Source organism: Cupressus sempervirens, chromosome 10 (assembly GCF_028749045.1).
Source record: "Cupressus sempervirens isolate cs-2001-9-10 chromosome 10, ASM2874904v1, whole genome shotgun sequence".
NCBI lineage: Eukaryota > Viridiplantae > Streptophyta > Pinopsida > Cupressales > Cupressaceae > Cupressus > Cupressus sempervirens.
In genome coordinates this window covers 170,323,219-170,342,241 of record NC_143127.1, presented here as the reverse complement: position 1 = coordinate 170,342,241, position 19,023 = coordinate 170,323,219, and the positions used below count along the sequence as shown (strand labels likewise).

General features: G+C 34.3%; 1 protein-coding gene and 1 long non-coding RNA gene across 3 annotated transcripts in view; one reads left to right on the top strand and one right to left on the bottom strand.

The window, feature by feature from the left end:
* Positions 1-438: 438 nt before the first annotated feature.
* On the bottom strand, positions 439-7,485 carry LOC149533162 (uncharacterized). Its single transcript, XR_016356656.1, has 3 exons — positions 7,220-7,485; positions 3,857-3,934; positions 439-1,095 (listed from the first exon to the last, which is right to left on the bottom strand). It is a non-coding gene; the product is annotated as an uncharacterized LOC149533162 (long non-coding RNA).
* A 537-nt stretch (positions 7,486-8,022) lies between these two features.
* The window catches only part of LOC149533161 (uncharacterized), a 52,399-nt gene continuing 41,398 nt past the window's right edge, over positions 8,023-19,023 (top strand). For both annotated transcript variants that reach the window (XM_089802987.1, XM_089802986.1), the window contains exons 1-2: positions 8,023-8,187; positions 9,692-9,911. In XM_089802987.1, coding sequence (XP_089659113.1) covers positions 8,081-8,187; positions 9,692-9,911 — 327 coding nt within the window. In that variant the 5' untranslated portion in view covers positions 8,023-8,080. The remainder of the gene's footprint in view (positions 8,188-9,691; positions 9,912-19,023) is intronic.

Here is a 19,023-nt window from a genome sequence, read left to right as displayed (position 1 = left end):
ATGGGAACACATAAAACTAGAAGGGGAGGAAAGTAAAGAACTTAATACCTTAAAATTAAAAATGAAATAAGGATATACAAAAAAAATACCCAATAGACTCTCCTGAATTAATGAAACACACGCGCGTGCATATTTTGATGGAGGTCATCCACAAACAAGTTTTAGGTACTGTCCACACATGCCTGAAACCTCTTCTGCTAAGAGCCAAGGACTGAGGATCATCCAAATACAACATTTTGTCTTTATATATTAGCCTTTTTTATAAGTATTGACATATAGTTTTTTTTGTTGTTGTTTATTTACATAGGCATATAGAAGACAATAAGAAGAAACTATATGCCAATACATATAAAAAAGCTAAAATATAAAGACAAAAAGAAGAAACTATATATATACGCACATAAAATAGTTAATATATGAAGACAAAAAGAAAGTATATATAAATAGCAAAAAAGAACTATGTGCTTAAATATATAAAAAGGTTATTATATAAAGACAACAAGGGCTCTGGAGGAGTAGGAGTCCCTGCCTTGTGCTTGAGAGATAACATTATAATAGTAAATTATACATGAAGTAGATTGTCGATATTTGAAGTCTGTAGATCAGCTATGAAGCACCCCAATGTGCTGATAAATTTGCTGCTTGCCATTGAAATTGCTATTTGCAATTTTCTTATGAAAATGCTGGACGAACAGTCCTCACTAAATCCACTTTTATTACTGCAAAGGGGCAGTAGAATAGCTGATCGATGAAAAATAACAAGCTCAACACTGAAGAATCTGTAGTACTCCCAACACCAAGTTTAATCTTCTCTATTTTAATATTTTAGGCCTTGCGAATATGCTTTTTCATTAATTTTTTTTGGTAAGCTGGCTGATTTGTAACGTCTCTTTTGCTATTTTATATATCTTTTACTCATTAATAGTAGATTACTGCAAGTATTGATCTAAAATATACATCTGAACAGGTTATCTGCAGTGCTCATATATACAGATGTAAGTTTATTATTTCCTAATAATTATTAAACCTCTTGAATATTTCTGATAGTTGTATTCTTATCAGTTGGATAGATATTGTAGAAATTTACGGTTGAATCTGCAAAACAAATCAAGAATCTCGTTAGAAGATAAAAAGAAGAAGAAAGTTACAGATTTAAAAGAACAGAGAAAAAATAGAACTGACAAAAGAGTGAAAGTCTATTGTTCATTAATTGCATTACAATCTGCATAATAATTAAATAATGTATGCTTTATAAAGTATAAAACCAACGTATAAGGTGAAATTACGATGAAGATCAGGAGCTGTCTTTTAGTTAGGCTAAAACGAATCTGGTCATTGATAAGAGACTAAAATATCATATTTAGTTTTCACACATGCATCCATAAATTAAGGATAAAACTCAACATGCTATCAATGAGAGTTAACAAATAGAGAAATGATTGGGAGTTTTTACAAAAATTTTGATTTTTTTTAGTTTTAAAAATTAAATTAAATGCCCAGCTAAATTGGAATCAGGCAATGAGAAAATTCCTATACTATATTTGCTTTCTGCATATATCACAAATACTTATATCAATTGAAGAGGTACTTAGATGTAACAGTAATAGAACTCCAAGAGACTACATAGATTAGTGCATGGCACTCAGTATGTGAATAGGAACAACAAGAAGACCAAATATATCTAATAGCGGAAGTATATAGAATCAAGCATGTTTAATTACAAAAAACTAACACTGTATAGAATCAAGCATGTTTAATTGCAAAAACTAAACTAACACTATATAGAATCAAGCATGTTTAATTGCAGAAAACTAACACTGGTGAACAAATTTGTAGCTAACCTATTTCTTATTTGTTTACTAGTACTTGCTTGCATTCAAAATCTATATTTAGAAGATCATGCAGAACATATTTTCCAACAAATGCATGCAATCAGTCCATTGGACCAGAATGAAAAGTATGGAGAAATAGCTAAGATCTCAGACAAGATAAATAGAAAAGGGTACGATAATCATTTTTTTGAGCAATATATACATTGTCTGTTTGGTAATAGTTCTGTATCTTTCGCTGATGCTTGCTATACTAGTTCAAAATTCAGTTTGTAGTTACATCTTGTGAGTACCAAAATCCTGTCTGTTTCGCTGATACTTGTTATATAAGTTCAAAATTCAGTTAGTAGTTACATTTTACAAGGACAAAATTTGAGACGAGTATGATAAACATGGCTGAAGCAATATGTTTTCGTAGCTGAGATGCCATATCTTTTGCTGATGTTCAATGTTTTTCACTGATCATTAGAACTGACTGTTATAGATTTGTCAGAGGTTATAACAGTGGCGTCGTTTGTTACAACAACTATTGAATTGTTCATAGCCAATGTAAATGTTGCAAGCAGCTCAAATGTTCGCATGATATATATTGCTGCAAACCGGTTGCTCTTGTAGTTTTCATATGGTATTTTTGCAAGTTGTGTGAAGTATTGCTGAAGGAGTATGCCATGAAGATTGCATTCTATTGTGTGATCATTAGTTTGGAGGCAACATTGAATGTAGGGCTCATAAGTGAATTTTGTGTTGGTGCCGCATTTGGTGCAGTGAGCATTGGTGTCTAATCCAGCATGTGTTTGATATATGCTCTTAGAAAATTGTTGCCTTCTATGTGTCTACATGTGTAAGACAACGTTGTTCTTAGGTTCTTGTTGCATTTTTCTATTGCGTATTCTTTTTTTGAGGCATCGTAGTGAAGATTGAGCTGTTATATTTGTAGAATTGGATGGTATTGTCTTAGTGTTCTTTTTCGTAGCTGATTTTAATGTCATTGACTTACATATAGACTATGTGTCTATATCAGTTACATGGTTGTTGCATATTCAACTCAGCTGCTACTGCCATATGTTCTTCTCTTTGACTAGCGGCATTGTACTTTGCTCCTTGCTTTTGCTTACTACGTATTGCATCCTTTAATCTTTTCATCGAGCATTTTCTTCTGATGTTTGTAGTGGTACAAGATGTTGCTCCCGATTTTAGTGTCATTGACTTACACACAGGGTCTGTATTTGTGTCAGCTACATGGTCTTGTTGCATATTCGACTCACTTGCTAGCGCCGTATGTTTTCCTCTTTCACCAGTGGCATTGTCGTTGGGCATTTGCTTTTGCCTATCACGTATTGTGTCCTTCAATCTTTTCATTGAGCATTTTCTTCTCATGTCTGTACTGGTAGAAGACCTTGTTTCAACTGTTCAGCTTCTACAAGGTACAATATCTATGCTCTGAATTGTTTCATCATATCCTAAGATCATATGTTGTTTGTTGTGAGTATTTTCTTTTGATGTAACTAGCTGAGAGTCAGTGTGACTACTTTGGTTGGCATTGTTGTTGAGCATTTTCTTTTGCCTATCACGTATTGTATCCTTTAATCTTTTCATCGAGCATTTTCTTTCTATGGTTCTAGTGGTAGAAGAGCTTGTTTCAGCTGTTGAGCTTGTGCAGGGTACAATATCTATGTTTTGAACTATTTCATCATGTCCTAAGATCATATGTTGTTTGTCGTGAGTATTTTCTTTTGATCTAACTAGCTGAAAGTCAGTATGACTACTTTGGTCAACTAAATGAGATTGATGCATGTTAATATCATTTGTTCTTGCCATTATGAATTTCTTGTTGTTTACTATAGTTGAAAGCAAAGAAAACTTAGCTCTTATTTAGGGCAACTAATACTAAGCATCTGAGCAAATTTCTAATTTCTAAACATGTAATAATAGCAATTGTAAACGAAATATAGACAATATCTGTACACAATTTACATAATTTCTATTTTCTTAAATGAATTCTGTAGGCATGAAAAAGCATTGCTCACCTGTTCAATTGAGCTATGACAATGTTTTAGTGCAAGAAATCTGATGCTGTCAAGACTGTTGGAGTGGACAAGGACACGCTGAAAAGATGAGCAAACAAAATTAGTAAAATTATGTCATTATATTCAAATGTAAGTTATCTGTATAGCATAAAACATGACGATGAGTAAATGTAACATTAATTGGATGATTTCAAATCATAAACTATGTTAATGCAAAGGTGTTTTACAGAAGAGGTAAGTATTGAAATATATAATATTGACAAATAGCTATTAAAAAAGTCTCTATCAAAAATAAAGTTTATAGATAATATTTTTATTTTAAAAAGAATTAGAAAGACCACGTTAAATATGAGAACTTAATTTTAAATTAGTAACTAAAATTTTAATAAGAAATACTCAAGAAAAATAAATCTAAGGTAATATAAAAACTAATCTTAATTTAAAAGTTAACCTAGAGCAATAAAGAACTTAAAAATAAATTAGATTGTCTTATGAGTCCTACTTCATGTTTGCTAATTTGTATTAAAAATAATGAATAACACTACCAGCATCATAAATTGACTCTATTTGTTGAGAAATAAAATATTGAAACAATTTAGTTAGAAAATGAGGGTTAGACATCTAAGATAAAATTAAAGAATGTAAGAGCATTCCGAAGAAGAAAATTAGAGATTGTTGCAAGTATTTGATAATTTAGAAATATTAGAATACATAAAATATAAATATCACAATTAAAACACATATTTTGACAAGAAATAATATGATTACATTTTACAATAATTGACTATAATAGTAACATAAATATCACATTCAATTAAAAAAATGTATAGACTATAAATTATATTTTACTTTTATATAATCAAATTCTGTTTTAATTTTATCTATGAAAGTGATGTTCATTATCTTAAACACCATCTCTTGTTCTATAATATATAAGGTCTTTATTAACATGGAACAATGTAAGATTTAGAAATAGGTTTTAAATTTGAGAAAAATATTTTTTAAAAATTAATGATATAGTTTCTAAATAAAATACAGTCAATGCAAATATGAATGTGTAAGTTTGATTCGATTAAAAAATAAAATAAAACAAATTATATAACTAATTAAATTAAATTTCTATTTTTTTTGGTTAATATCATAAAAGGAGTTCTTTTGAGGTAACTGTTAGAACATATATAGTATGAGTATTTTTGTTAAAAGTAATAATTTATAATACAATTGCAAAAATTAAGAAAAAAATATTTAAGCACACATAATTTAATTCATTAAAGCATTTTAAATGTAAACTTGAAATAAAAATTATCATTTAGAAAGTAAAATATTAAACTACTTAATAAATTGCTATATGCACCAATAAGATTAAATTTTAAGAGTTCATTTTAATGCATCACTTTCAAATTTATACACAATTTTTAGAATAAAATAAAAAGTTATATGCAATAATTTTGAAGAAAAATATAAACTTAAATTATAAATATAATATTCAAATATATATATTTCTTATTCTATATTTTCTTTTACTATTACTAAATTAGTCTCTGGTAACAAATATAGCCATCGTCTCCATGAAACAATCTTTGTCTCTGGGTATCAAATATTAGTACCAATGGATAAAAGCATTGATCATAGTATGATTTTGAGCATATATTGAAGCTTGCACAGCTGCAAATTTTTAATCAAAATCTTTTACTTTATAGGAAGTGAGATTAATCATAGTACATGTGCCTCAATCGTCGCCACGTGTTCGAGCCTCTGGAATCCAACAGAAACCCTGAGCTTAAAACTGCCTCGCTTGATAGTCATTAACATTTCAGCTCAAATTTGATCATAGAAAGCTTGATATATAACACAAACATGAAAAAAAGTTCAGACAACTGAAATATAAACTCAATCTAATCATGGGTATCGTGTAAATTGGGGAAGAGAAGAGGATTATGGCATAGGTGGAGGAAAGAAGCAGGTTCAAATTGAAGGATTAAGGTCCACGGTTAGGGTTTTTTAATGAGAGGCCCAAGCAAAATCGTCGAACTTTAAAAAGAATATTAGGCTATAAGAGTACCGCCATCATTTCTGTGAATTTTTTGACTTTTAGATACATTTTTAGTTTTAGTTGGAGTCAAGTCTTTGGATCAAATGGCTCTTTTCTTATCGGGCAAAATGGGGTTGAATTCAATGAGTTCTTTGAATGAATTCACGTTACAAGTAAGAGAGGTTCAGTCCATTTTGATATCGAGCTTCAGCAATGCCTGATAACGGAGTCAAATCTCCTTGGGCCAAAAGAAAGCTTGAAATGGAGATAAATGATCTCTTATTTTCAACAGGGAATTTCTCCCATGGCGAGATATTAAGGGTAAATGGCAATAAGCCGGAGAATTCACTGAAAAAAAAGGAGAGGAATTGGGAGAATTTTGAGGTCGTCGATCTAGAAGAAGTGTAGGGGCAAACCCGCCTCAAGGGTAAAACAATGTGGAGGTTGAAGAAAAAGTACTGGTCTATGGTTAAGGAAAGGAAACAGGGCAAGTTAGAGACACAAAGCACTCACAATCAGACTATGTTTCTCTTGTGCGATAAAATCTGGCGCACCATGCAAGAGGAAAATCCCTTGGAAGTTGAAAAGCCTGGTCCTAAGGAGAAGGAGATTGAGAGCTCTAGCCCTAATGTAACCAAGGCTGACAATTCTAACCTTCGAAAAGATGAGGTTTTGAATCGTAATTCTATCAAAAACTCTAGTTTTTTAGGAGAAGATACTTTAATTCTTGATTCTGTCGAAAACCTCAAAAATAGAGAAAATGTGGCTGTGAACGCTAGTATTGGTGAAGTCTTTGAATTTGGAGAAAATACTGCTATAAACCTCGAGTCAAGGTTCAATTCAACTGTAGCCCTTGATTGTGAGGTAAACCTTACCTCTACTGAAAACCCTAAGCATGTGCAAAATAAAGCTAAACAATCCTTGAGAGAAGAAACACATGGGAATAATATAGACCATAATTTTACTGTAAACCCTAAGGAGACGAAAGATATCAAAAAAGGATCTCAGCGAGAAGAAACGCAAGGAGCCGTGTGAACAGATTTTAGCAAGCTTTTCGGATAAATTCATTGGTACAAATAGAAAAGGACTGAGAGTTGTTTAAGACAAGGCAGTAAGAATTGAAACCCAAAAAAGCCGTATTAGTTACCCTCAAACCCAAAGGTGTGGATTGAGAAAAGCATCCTTGTTTGAGGGAGCTGTTTGAATCACCATAAACTAGCCTTTGAAAAGCAAAAACCTTCAACACTCCATAATAATTTTGCACAGATTAAGCACTGAACGAAATTCACATACAAGCAAGGAAATTTTTACGGCTTGGGTTTTGTTCTTACCTGCTTTAAATTTGCCTTCCTTATAGATACCACCTCTAAATCTAAATGAACCTAGGAAAATATCACTGAAAGGTCTCCAAACGCTCAAAAAGCACAGACAGATTCATCGCAAGTGCCACAAACTTTAGCATGCATTTATTATATCCATATCGCTTCTCATCCCACTGTCAAAAAATCCATAATCATTTATTACATCCACATCCTTGCTGCGTCCGACTGTCAGAGCATTGCTTTCTTCTGCCAACGCAACAACATTTGCTAATGCTCGAAATCTGATATTTTTTTTGCTTATAAAATAATTAAACCACTAGAAAAAATAGATAGGGCCAATCAGATTTTTTTCTGAATTATTCAAAATTGCTTTTAATAAATAATATTGCTGAACACTTTCGTTTATATATGAATTCACCTTTTTCAAGAGAAATATTAATAGCCATAATTTAGGTGAAAACAATAGTCTTTGCTTGACTAAAAAGAAGAAACTATATATACACACAAATAAAAATGTTAATATAAGAAGACCAAAAGAAATTATATATAAATAGCAAAAAAGGTTAATATATAAAGACAAAAAGAAAAAACACATATACATACATACATATATATACATAAATAATACATATGAGAATAAATAGAAATAAAAACTATATATATAAGTTAATATATGAAAACAAAAATAAACTATAATATCTTAATATTATAAATTAATAAAAAGGTCTATTCATAAAAATAAATAAAAAATAAATCATATACCTAAATATATAAAAAAGTTAATATATATCACTATGTATACCTATACACACAGCCTGGAACTTGGCGTGAAGGGGTTAAACCATCTGCACCAAAACTTACCAGGTGAATATGGGTTCTTTTGCAGCGGAAGACTTGCTGATATATCCAGATGTGAGAAGGGATGAATCGGTGGCAGATAATTATCATGGTGTAATTATACCTGATCCCTATAGATGGTAAGTTAGATTTGCTTTGAAGGGAATACTTTGCATGATTAGGAGCTCCTCTTGCGATAAGACTTCCATTAGCGATGGCACATTTGTCTCGCTTTAATATGTTCCTAATTTAATTACGAAACGAAAACAGTAAAACTCGATGTAGACGTGCTGTTAAACATGATTTTTGAAAACCCCGCTCTGGTTTTCTGACCGTCTAGTTACTCTTTAAAGTGACCCGGGGTGCAACCCGGGGTGCATGGAATGCTTTTTATAATCCTTCCATCACAACATTTTTGTTAACCATAAGAGGCTGAGGCTTCTGTTGGATTGTATTCTTTAGACCAAAATTGCTACTGTATTTGAAATTAAATATAACTGAGAGTACAAGGAAGAATCTTTTACTGCAAGTTTATTATTCCTGACTGTAAAGTATGATCCACTTTTCTTATTTTATGCTACACATAAAGCAAAATAGTCATACCACCTTAGGGTCAATTAAAGCCAAACATGGCAGCTCAGAGAAGCTTTCCAACTCAGAAAAACAGAAAAATTAAGTGACTAGATCTGCAGAAATGATCACTAATTATATAAGTATCCAGCCTTGGAAAATGATTAGTGGTTTTTTGTTTCTTTGTTCCTCAGTTACCAGTTTGCTGTTTAAAAACCCTGGCAGGTCCAGGTCTGGTTCATTTGCAGGCCAGGGCTCTTGACAGGGAACAGAATTTGTGCCCTGTATTCGGGCGCATGTTACCCAGGTGAGTCAGGGGTTCAATATCCATACATATAGACAAATTATGTTCACTGGATTGATTGATGAAAAAAGTCAACCATGGCGAAGCAATTTTCTTGGTTAAAACCTCCAGCATATACGACTTTCACATGTGAGAATAATTTAATGTTTGGCCAGGGGTTCTTTGATTGGATTTCGATACTATTGACTCACAATCATTCTCGGACATTTATACCTAATTTTGAGACCGTGTTTGAGAATACGGGGAAAAATCTAAGTTCTGGTTATTGTTTCTGCTGTAGCTCATTGAGCCACTATGCTCACAGTTTACAAAAATATTTGATTCACATTCTTTTATCTCCAATTGTGAAACATCCCAGAAAAGGATAATCATTAACATTATATCCTTGGATTTATTGAGTTAATGTCTGGACTACCTCCAGTGCAGAGAAAGAAGCTATTTTACTTTAAAGCCTAATGGCCCGAGGGTGGTGTAGCTGAATTTCGTTGCTAAAGTTGCACTGTTCTTGATAAAAATCTTGCGCAGAATTCCAGTTCAACACCATAATTTATGGAATGATATAATGATTGTCTTGTTTATTAATGGTAATAAGCATGTTTGTTGGTTATCTGAACTTAGTTTGGTTATTCCTGTTTTAGGGTAAAATATGTATAACACCATACCCGGTGCCTATTTTCTTTTTGTGCTGGCATTCTTAAACCTGAACCCAAACCTGAACTGGTAACTTGGCCTTGTTTTGGTTCTGATAAGGATATCTTAACCTGTGACAGGCTGGAAGATCCAGATGCAGAGGAAGTCAAGGATTTTGTTGAGAAGCAAGTGAAGTTAACTCAATCCTACCTACAGAATTGCGAGACAAGAGAAAAGTTCAAGGGATGTATTACAGCCCTTTTTGATCACCCAAGATATCATGTTCCATTCAAATATGGTGATAAATACTTCTACTTCTTCAATACTGGGCTACAAGATCAGGATGTTCTATATGTTCAGGTATGATGATCAAGTTTGAAGAATAGGTAGATATAAATGATTATAAGAGCACAAGTATTTGTGATGAAGTAAAACACCTTACTATTGCTAGTGGAAATGCTTGATACATTCTATGTTCAACATCTCTGGGCTCTGAGCCCACTCATGCCCCTCTTTCTCTTTTCCTGTTATCTACCACACTTCAGCTGTATACTCGTAAACATGCTGGAAGTTGTACTTTTACCAGTAAACATGCATCTCCTAGAGTAGGCTATGGCTTTCTCTATATGCACTTGATCCCAGAATTTCAGGGCAATTGTAGCAGACAAAATTAATCCAATTTTTGAGACGGCCTGGTCAAATTCTTGCACAATTTTTTTAATTACTTTTAGCTGATCTGCCCCAATAGAGCGTGGAAATGGTGGCTATTTTAGGAGGTCTCACACAAGCTGCAAGCTACATTTGAGGAAATGAAGACTGTAGTGTGGCTTCCTAAGGAAAAGATGCTGATTTATAAACTTATGGGGTGGGGTATTATTGGAAGCTCTTTGGTTTAGTATATCTCTTGATGACCATAAAGGTGTATTTTATGGCCATAACCTCCAATAGATAAGAGAGCAATCAGGGTTTCACTGGAGGACTATTGTTAACAAAGTAGTCAGGTTTATTCATGAGACCTTAGCTGTCATCTTTCAATACTACAGAGGATTGCCTGGTACTGTTCTAGTGTGTTAGGGAATAGCAGCAAGAACCCTTTCTTCAAAGGGCTAGCAATGCAAATGGAAAGTAAATCAACACATGTATGCTTAACTATGCTGGGTTTTTGGTTAAATATATATCATGAGCAATAATTTCCTGAGCTGACTGTGCTATAAATGGGAGGAATTGAATAGGAACAGCTTACTGATAATGAAATATACCCTTTAGATTCAAATTTTATCATGAGCATGAGAACTTAGCAACAATTGCCCCACAAAAATTCCATGATGACTATGGGGAGAGGAAAAAATTAAGAAGAAACACTAGAGAGATAAATCAGATCAAAGGCAGCTCAGTAAATCAGCACCACAAAGAGAATAAGGTGGAAGAAAAGCATGAAACTGCCAACACATAAGCTTCTAGAGGGTAGAGATGTTTGCAAGAGATTCGCAGAGCACATGACAGAGCATATCTATATGAAGAAGTCCCTCCAAATTCTTTAAGTACATGAACACACGGCCTAACAAATTCAAGGAAACTCCCCTAAACCAGCTTGCAACCAAGCAATGGAGAATCAGTTAACCACCACCGAACTGCAGAAGTTTCCCTACTCCCTTTTATCTCTTTTGCTTCTGCTCTATACCACAGGCCTTCTAACCAGAAATATTAAGAGGTAAGAATAAAAATCAGAACTATAGTGTTGTCCTTATTTTCCAGCCAAAAACCTCAGTCAAAAAAAGCACATGCACAATTATTTAGCGCATATATTCCAACAAGAAAGGTGATTGGTGGATCTCCAGGAGTGGATAAAATTTGACCATGCATGGAATGGGTAGACAACCTTCATCATGTTGTAGGGCCTTTCCCACACTCACTTTTTGGGGATGCAAATATTCTTATGAAATATAAGGGGCGTCAGTGTCCCCAGTAAATGATGTCTCCCTAGAATACAATTTTTAATGAAGATACATATCTGGTCCTCTTACATCAAGATCTCAGGTGGCTCCCAACTCCAAACTTCCAGACACGTGGGCCCACAATAACATAATCATATACCTACATGGGATAATGTCAATTTAATAGAAACCTCCTTGTAGTTCTGATCTTATACAATGATTTATTTAACTGGGGCAGTTATGCTGAATTCTGGTCTTATGGATATCAGAATATTTCTAATTCATTATGTTTTCATTTCCCTCTTAACAAAAATCAATAAATATGATAATTTGTTACCTAGAAGTGACACTGAATTAGCTCCAAAATCATGTCAATTGCTTTCACATTCTAGGGTAGACCTCAATACCAGTTGAAACCCTTTGAAGAGAGGGACAACTTTAAATTCAACCAGTTAACAGCCGCTTCTCTTAACCAACTGATCTTTGTTTGCAGATTGTTTGAGGTAAACTATCTTAAATGATTCTGTATTTGTTTCAGTTGCAAGGTATGGAAGATCTACATGGTGGTATTATTAGGCAAGTTTGATATCCTATCTTGAACGGTCCTTTTCTAGAAATGTTATAAAATCTACTGCATAACTCAACACTTCAAAATCATTGGACCATTGTGCTAGACACTGCAATATGATTGCATCAATCCACACTTTCCAAGTTGAAGACACATGGATTGCAACACTTTAATTTCTCATCTCAGCTTGCTCAGTATTGGAAAGATGTGCTGATTTTGTTTTTAGTAACCTTCTCACAACTTTTCCCAAATGCACAAGACTCGCTCATGATCGCAATTTCAACCCTGATTATATAATCACATGAAACCCTAAATGTATCTAAAAAAACGGCACTAAGAAAACACAAAACATCTCAGAAATCAAAGTGTTGCAATCCACGTGTCTTCAACTTGGAAAGTTTGGAAATCCTAGATACATTTAGGGTTTCATGTTTTTTTACAGATGCATTTAGGGCTTCATGTGATTATATATTCAGTGTTGGAAATCGCAATCATTGGAGCTAAAAACAATGCCTATACTTGCAGAATATCATGGCTTGAAAATGCAAGTCTTGTGGATGCGAACAGTTGTGAGAAGGTTGTGGATGCACAATAGGATCCTAAGCAGGTCTGGAATAGACTGCAAATGGTGAAAACAAAATCCTTCGAATTTCTCACCAAAAAAATACCCAAAAAAATTTCACAGTCCTGGGCCTTTTCATGAGGGGATCAACTGTTGAAAATGCAAGTCTTGTGGATGCAAACAGTTGTGAGAAGGTTGCGGATTCACAATAGAATCCTAAGCGGGTCTGGAATAGATTGCAAATGGTGAAAACAAAATCCTTCGAATTTCTCACCAAAAAAATACCCTCGAAAATTTCATAGTCCTGGGCCTTTTCATGAGGGGATTTACTGTCATATCCAGACTGGCTGTGTCTCTTGCTCTGATACCGTGGAACTCTAAAAAGGGTATGGTTTGTATAAACTTTCTGCACAAATATTTAGAGTTTAGAAATGCTGTAAAAATGTGAACTAAAAAGCAAAGTTATCCAAATAAAGGCATGTCTAAAAATAGAATAAATCAAGATAACTTAAATATACAGCCTAAATGACTATTAAGTAAGGTCCTAAATAGAACAAGCTAAATATAGAAAGAACCTAGGATACAAAAAATATTCTAATAAAGACACATTTTTGGCAATAATCCTTGAATATTATAAATACAGACCTCATTACGAGAGCTGCAAAGACAAATTGGAGGTAATGAATTGAATACCACAAAGCATGCAAAAGATAAACTGATAGAAGAACTAGCAGAGTTAAAAAGTTATTACAAAGAAACCTGCTGGATGCAATGCCTAAAAGAACAAACAAACTAATAAATATGGGGATTCTATCATAAATTTCTCACATTTCAGCTTTCAACTGACAACACAAATTTATAAAACAAATTTGAAACATACCAGTCCATAAAATTTCAAAGTCTTGAGAGTTCAGGAAATTACAACAATAGTCTTGAAATAGAAATCAAACCTTGCAACCTCAATTCAATTTCTCATAATAAATGTAAATGTTTCTATATATATATTAATGCATGGAAATAACGACCATCTTTGAATCATCCATTTCTTAAGAATACACAATTATGAGTATAGAGCCCTGTGTGACTGACAATCTGAGTCACAAGACAGCCTACAGGCTGATTCTTTCCAAATAACTAAAAGACATGTCATATTCAGATCACAAAATCACGCAACATTCAGATCGTAACAGAAGGCAAATTCATACTATGCATTCATTGCTCATTACCTGTCCAAGGTCGAATATTTTTGTGGTCTGTAGGTGCAACCTCCTTCAGCTGTATATCGGCAATATTGGTGCCAAACTCCCTGCTGCAGCCTCTCCAGTTGCGATGGGCTTTTATGATTCAAATTGGGCACCCTTATTCCTAGTCACTAGGTGGTTGCCAACTATAGCCATTTCTGCTGCTCTCTTCTCAGCTGATATGTGCTGATTCTCCTCTTTCATAGTGGTTTGTTCCTTGTGGAATTAATAATATACCTGATCAAAGCTTGGATAACTGCTGTGCAGTAGCAGAGGCAACATTCTACTTTGCAAGTTTCTGAGGTTTGCATCCTAGGAGACTACTGAGTGCTAAGCCATTCACAGCAAATCTGAAGCACAAAGACGTTCAAAATCCCGCTAGTCTTAAATGGCAATTTACCAATTTTCTCAAAGGATGTTGGCCTACATGAGCTAAACTGACCTAGTAGATGTCGGGGTGTGGGGAGGAGGAAAGGGTGATTCAACATAAAGTGCAAATTCTAATTAATCAACCATCAACCTTACGCACTGTACAACTTATCAAGCATATAACACATAAATACCAAGAGTTTATATGTGGAAAGCTTGATCCGGGAAAAACCATGGCAAGCATTTGCCCACAGAGATAAATGACTGAATATATAATTTGATTACAAAGATAATAGAAGCTCATTGCTCCAGACTTGTAAGCAAAGGCTCACAATCAATACAGTACTGAATGCAGGTAGGAGCTCACTGCGCTGGACTTGCAACAGAGGCTAAATAACACAAGAAAAAAACTTGTGCTCCCAAGGCTCACTGCTCTAGGGACAAGGTACATCAAACTCTCCTCATAGATACATAGAAATTCTCCTGATAACGCAACTGTTCTACGCAATTCTGTCAACCTTAGCAACACACTGTCCCAACCTTTACTTCTCTGTCATAGTCACAAACAACTACCACATAAATTGAACTTCTGCTCTTCTGAAATTTTGCCTGTACATCTTCACTTTGTCACTCACCACTCTTATTTTTTGCCAAAGCATACACTGTACTTATATACATGATAGGCAAATAGAATTTTCACAAGATTGGCCATGCCGAAGGAAAAATACAATAAGGTCCCATGCTGAGAGCATTCAAACCAAAACATAGGTCACACACAACACGAACCCATTCAGATAAAAGATCATTAAAAAAAATACCTAGACCAAAATTATTAGGCATGATCCACTCCAAGAGGGAGAGAGGACCACAAACACATTACACATAGCCCAACTCCAGATCCATATTTACCAGAACAACTTCCATAGCCAGCTCAACTGTGTAGCACCACATAGTCCAAAGAATCACATCATTTGCTCTCTGTTTTTGGACCTCCATACTATGGTTAGATCCAAACTCCAAGCTTGAAGATCCAATCTCCATGTTAGAAGCCATCACAACACATTTGCAGACCAGGATACAAACTGATCACAACTGCATCAATTGCAACACCGTTTTCAGATCACCAGTAACTGTTTTGGTTTCACCATGAAACACCACAACCAAGACCAGTATCTGAATGCAATACAAATCGCATCTGTACATCTTTAACCTTTATTTCCAGAGCAGAAACCTTCCAAAACACACAACTGAACAACTATCATCTTTAACTGTATATCTCTGTTACCGAATCACTAACTTCCAGACCTCAGCATAGAACACTAACGCACTGACAAACATCATTCTCACATGATCTCCAAAATAAGTACATGTCTTCCACTGTTCTATAGCACTTTCATGTCTTATATCTCCTGGACCGACTTCCATCTTCTGAACTTTCCTGTACCACCAGATGTACCAAAACATGTCTCCAGCAAATACCTCTGGACCACTATGTTAGGGTAAACACAACCAACACCGCTGGACTATAATGTTCAACATCAATGCCATCTGGATAATAACAACCAAACATATATTTCCAGCGATCTCCCCCTATGTCATTGATGGAAAACAACCACCAAAAATATTTCATCTGTCAACTCCCCCTAACTGAAATAACTAAAACATTCCTGTATACATAAACACTTTCCTTATCTTTCTCCCACTTTCCCATCAAGGACAAAGACAAAAACATATTTGCCACTGCACCACTCTGATAACAACCACAAGCATCAGCTCAGAAATGAATAAGACTGAAAGCTCCCCTGGACAGATGTACTACTCTGATAAACTTTAGTTAGAAGGAAGGGCAACGGACCTAAGCTTCTCTCAAAGAAACTCAAAAAGTATCATGATCATATGGTGGAATATTATGAAATATATTTCCAACTATCTTTAGTCCTCCAGATTGACTCAGTGTGGTAAGAATATTTTTAACTGACAGACCATCTTTATCCAATGAGATAGGGGAAGCAACATGCTGCTTACTAACAACCACCTGCACATCAATACTCACTGTTTTCTTCTGTTCACCTATACCTTTCAAATCTTCCTCTTCACTGTCATATGGGACAACCACTAAAGCAAAGCAGCTCTTCCGACACATTCTTTTGACCTTTTCTTGTTTACCAGAGAATGGAGCCTTAGTAGACACCTTTCTCATTCCCTTCTCCGTCTTTCCCTTCACAGGTAGCAACAAATAGTTCTGCTACAACTTCAATCCTTGTAGCATTAGTACTCTTTAAGCTTTTGATCAGCTTTTCAATAATACTCATATTCTTCCTCAGTAGCTTCATATTACAACTCAGTTGCCCTAACAATTATGTACTCAACAACTTCTATGTACCAGTCAGTAACCTTAGGAGGAATTTGATTCCTTAGGCACAAACTATCCTTTGGCTTATCAAAGAATTTTCTACAATTAGCAACACTGTTATCCAAGCTATCATAATGCATTTTAATTTGTGAACCAATAGACAAATCATTTTTCCAATCCACATTTGAACACAACTTAGTATCTACAATCTCTAACAAAACCAAACAACTAATACATTGTTAACTCAACAATACAGTCACTTTTTCAAACTAGAAAACACTATTGGAAAAATCTTCTTGCCATGCTGGGGATATACTTAACATCCAACCTAGAGGGGGGAAACTGATTTGCATAAAACCTCCCCCTCAAACCTTGCAGTCCAAGTTATTTATCAGAAGAGGAAGCAACGCCCACAATGGATGTCAGACCACCTTCAGAAGAATCTTCTATTTTCTTCATCAAATATGTTTTGTTCTTTCCTTCTGAGTCTTCTACAACCATCGGGCAATCATTCTTTTGATCCATACTTCTGCAAAACCTTGCAATATGCTTATCATGTTACACTTAAAGCATACCAGATCATTCTTCTTCATTCTCACTTCTTCATTATTCCTGACATTGATGTTTATTCTGCATTCAACCTTTCTATGTCCATATCCATTGTAATCATAGCAAGATCTATTAAATTTTTCAACATTTCTATTCACATTCATCCCGCTTCCATACTAAATTGCTTTATGTCCAAACTTATCACAATGATAACATCTTCCATTAAAATCATAACTCTTTTTTTGGTTTCTACAATGATTAGCCCTGTGCCCTACTTTATTGCAAGAAAAATAGACTCCATAAAAAGACGAATACCTGGAATGTATAGGAGAAAGTCTCCGTTTCATTAGCCCCCTTAAGTCTTCTTCCTGCATCTGATCTGTTAATGTTGTAGCTTCAGTCAGATTGAATTGATCTAAAGATAACCCTTCTATGGGTATTGGTTGAACATTATTGCAATTGGTTAATTATCAATTATACAAACTCTCTTCCACACACACATATACATACATACATATATATATATAAAATTATTATATATATATATATATATATAAAACTATTTATTATATATAATATATAGATGTGGTTATGTATATTGTTGTTAATATATTGTCTAATGATGATTAACTTATAATTTACCATAGAGACGTGTCTCTCTACTTATATTTATATATCATTCAAATCTGCATTTGGAACACACAGAAATAATGACTGTGTTATTACATTTGCAGAAAACGATCCTATAAAACTAACATGGTTTTAGAGCTAGACTGCAATAGTAAAAATAGAATCAAGGGAGGGATGGAAATAACAGATGCTGCCAATCATGGGGAAGCTAATCACAGAACAGTGGACATTTTGGCAACTATACTCGGAGTAAACAATAGAGTTAGAACGTAAAGCGACCACTAAAAAGGCTAGGAATCCACAAAGGATTATTGTGGAAAGTTAAAACAAAGGAAAAGTGCATATAAGAAACGAAAACACAGTGGAAAAACACACAGAAAGTTAAAGGGGCAATAAAGGATATTCCCATTCAACACACTGTGTGAAGACAATTGTATAAAGTTAGTGAACATATAATACAAGCGATAATACCGATGAAATCCCAGAGCAAGATGTATCTAAATAAAGGGGAGTAAAATCTGTTGAATATCCCATTCCATATGCACAAAGTGGATCATTATTATCACAAAGATCAGAGATAATAAAGAAATGATATTTTAAAATTGCAATACCTGATGCAATATGACCTACTGTAAATATCCATCGGGGTCCATTTACTTGGGAAAATAAAATAAAGGTGGAGGATGAAATATTCTATATGCGTGCATCATAATGTGGAGAAGAATCAAAATTTCATGAAAGACATATATATAAAGTAGATGTAGGACACAGAGTGAATGAGGAATGACATGGTAATAATATATATCATATTGACTGATGCCAATGATGAATGTCGATATCATAGTGAATGCTTTCATTGTATTGAGTGTGATAGTGAATATCATTGTCATTGTGGATCTTAGTTCTGTAGTGAAACACAGATTGCACTGGTGCGATCTCCAATAGGTGTGATGTTGTATGACATCGCTCAATTTGGGATTACAGCCGATCTGAGATGTCGAGTTTGCTAGCCTTCAATCCGAATTTTACATCATGTTCGCTGCCAGTTCAGTTGCTAGAATGCTATATCTCTGGTGGCAACAATAAGATGGTGGCAATATCTGAATCAAGCGGTAACTCTTTGACTAACAGCAGTCTTCATCAGCAACGAGGTGCAGTCCGCTAATAATCATTAGATTACAACATTCTTGTTTAACCAAACAGGTGACTTCTATATTCTGAAGATTATCGAGGCTTGGTAGAGGCATGTATTAGTGAATATTCTAA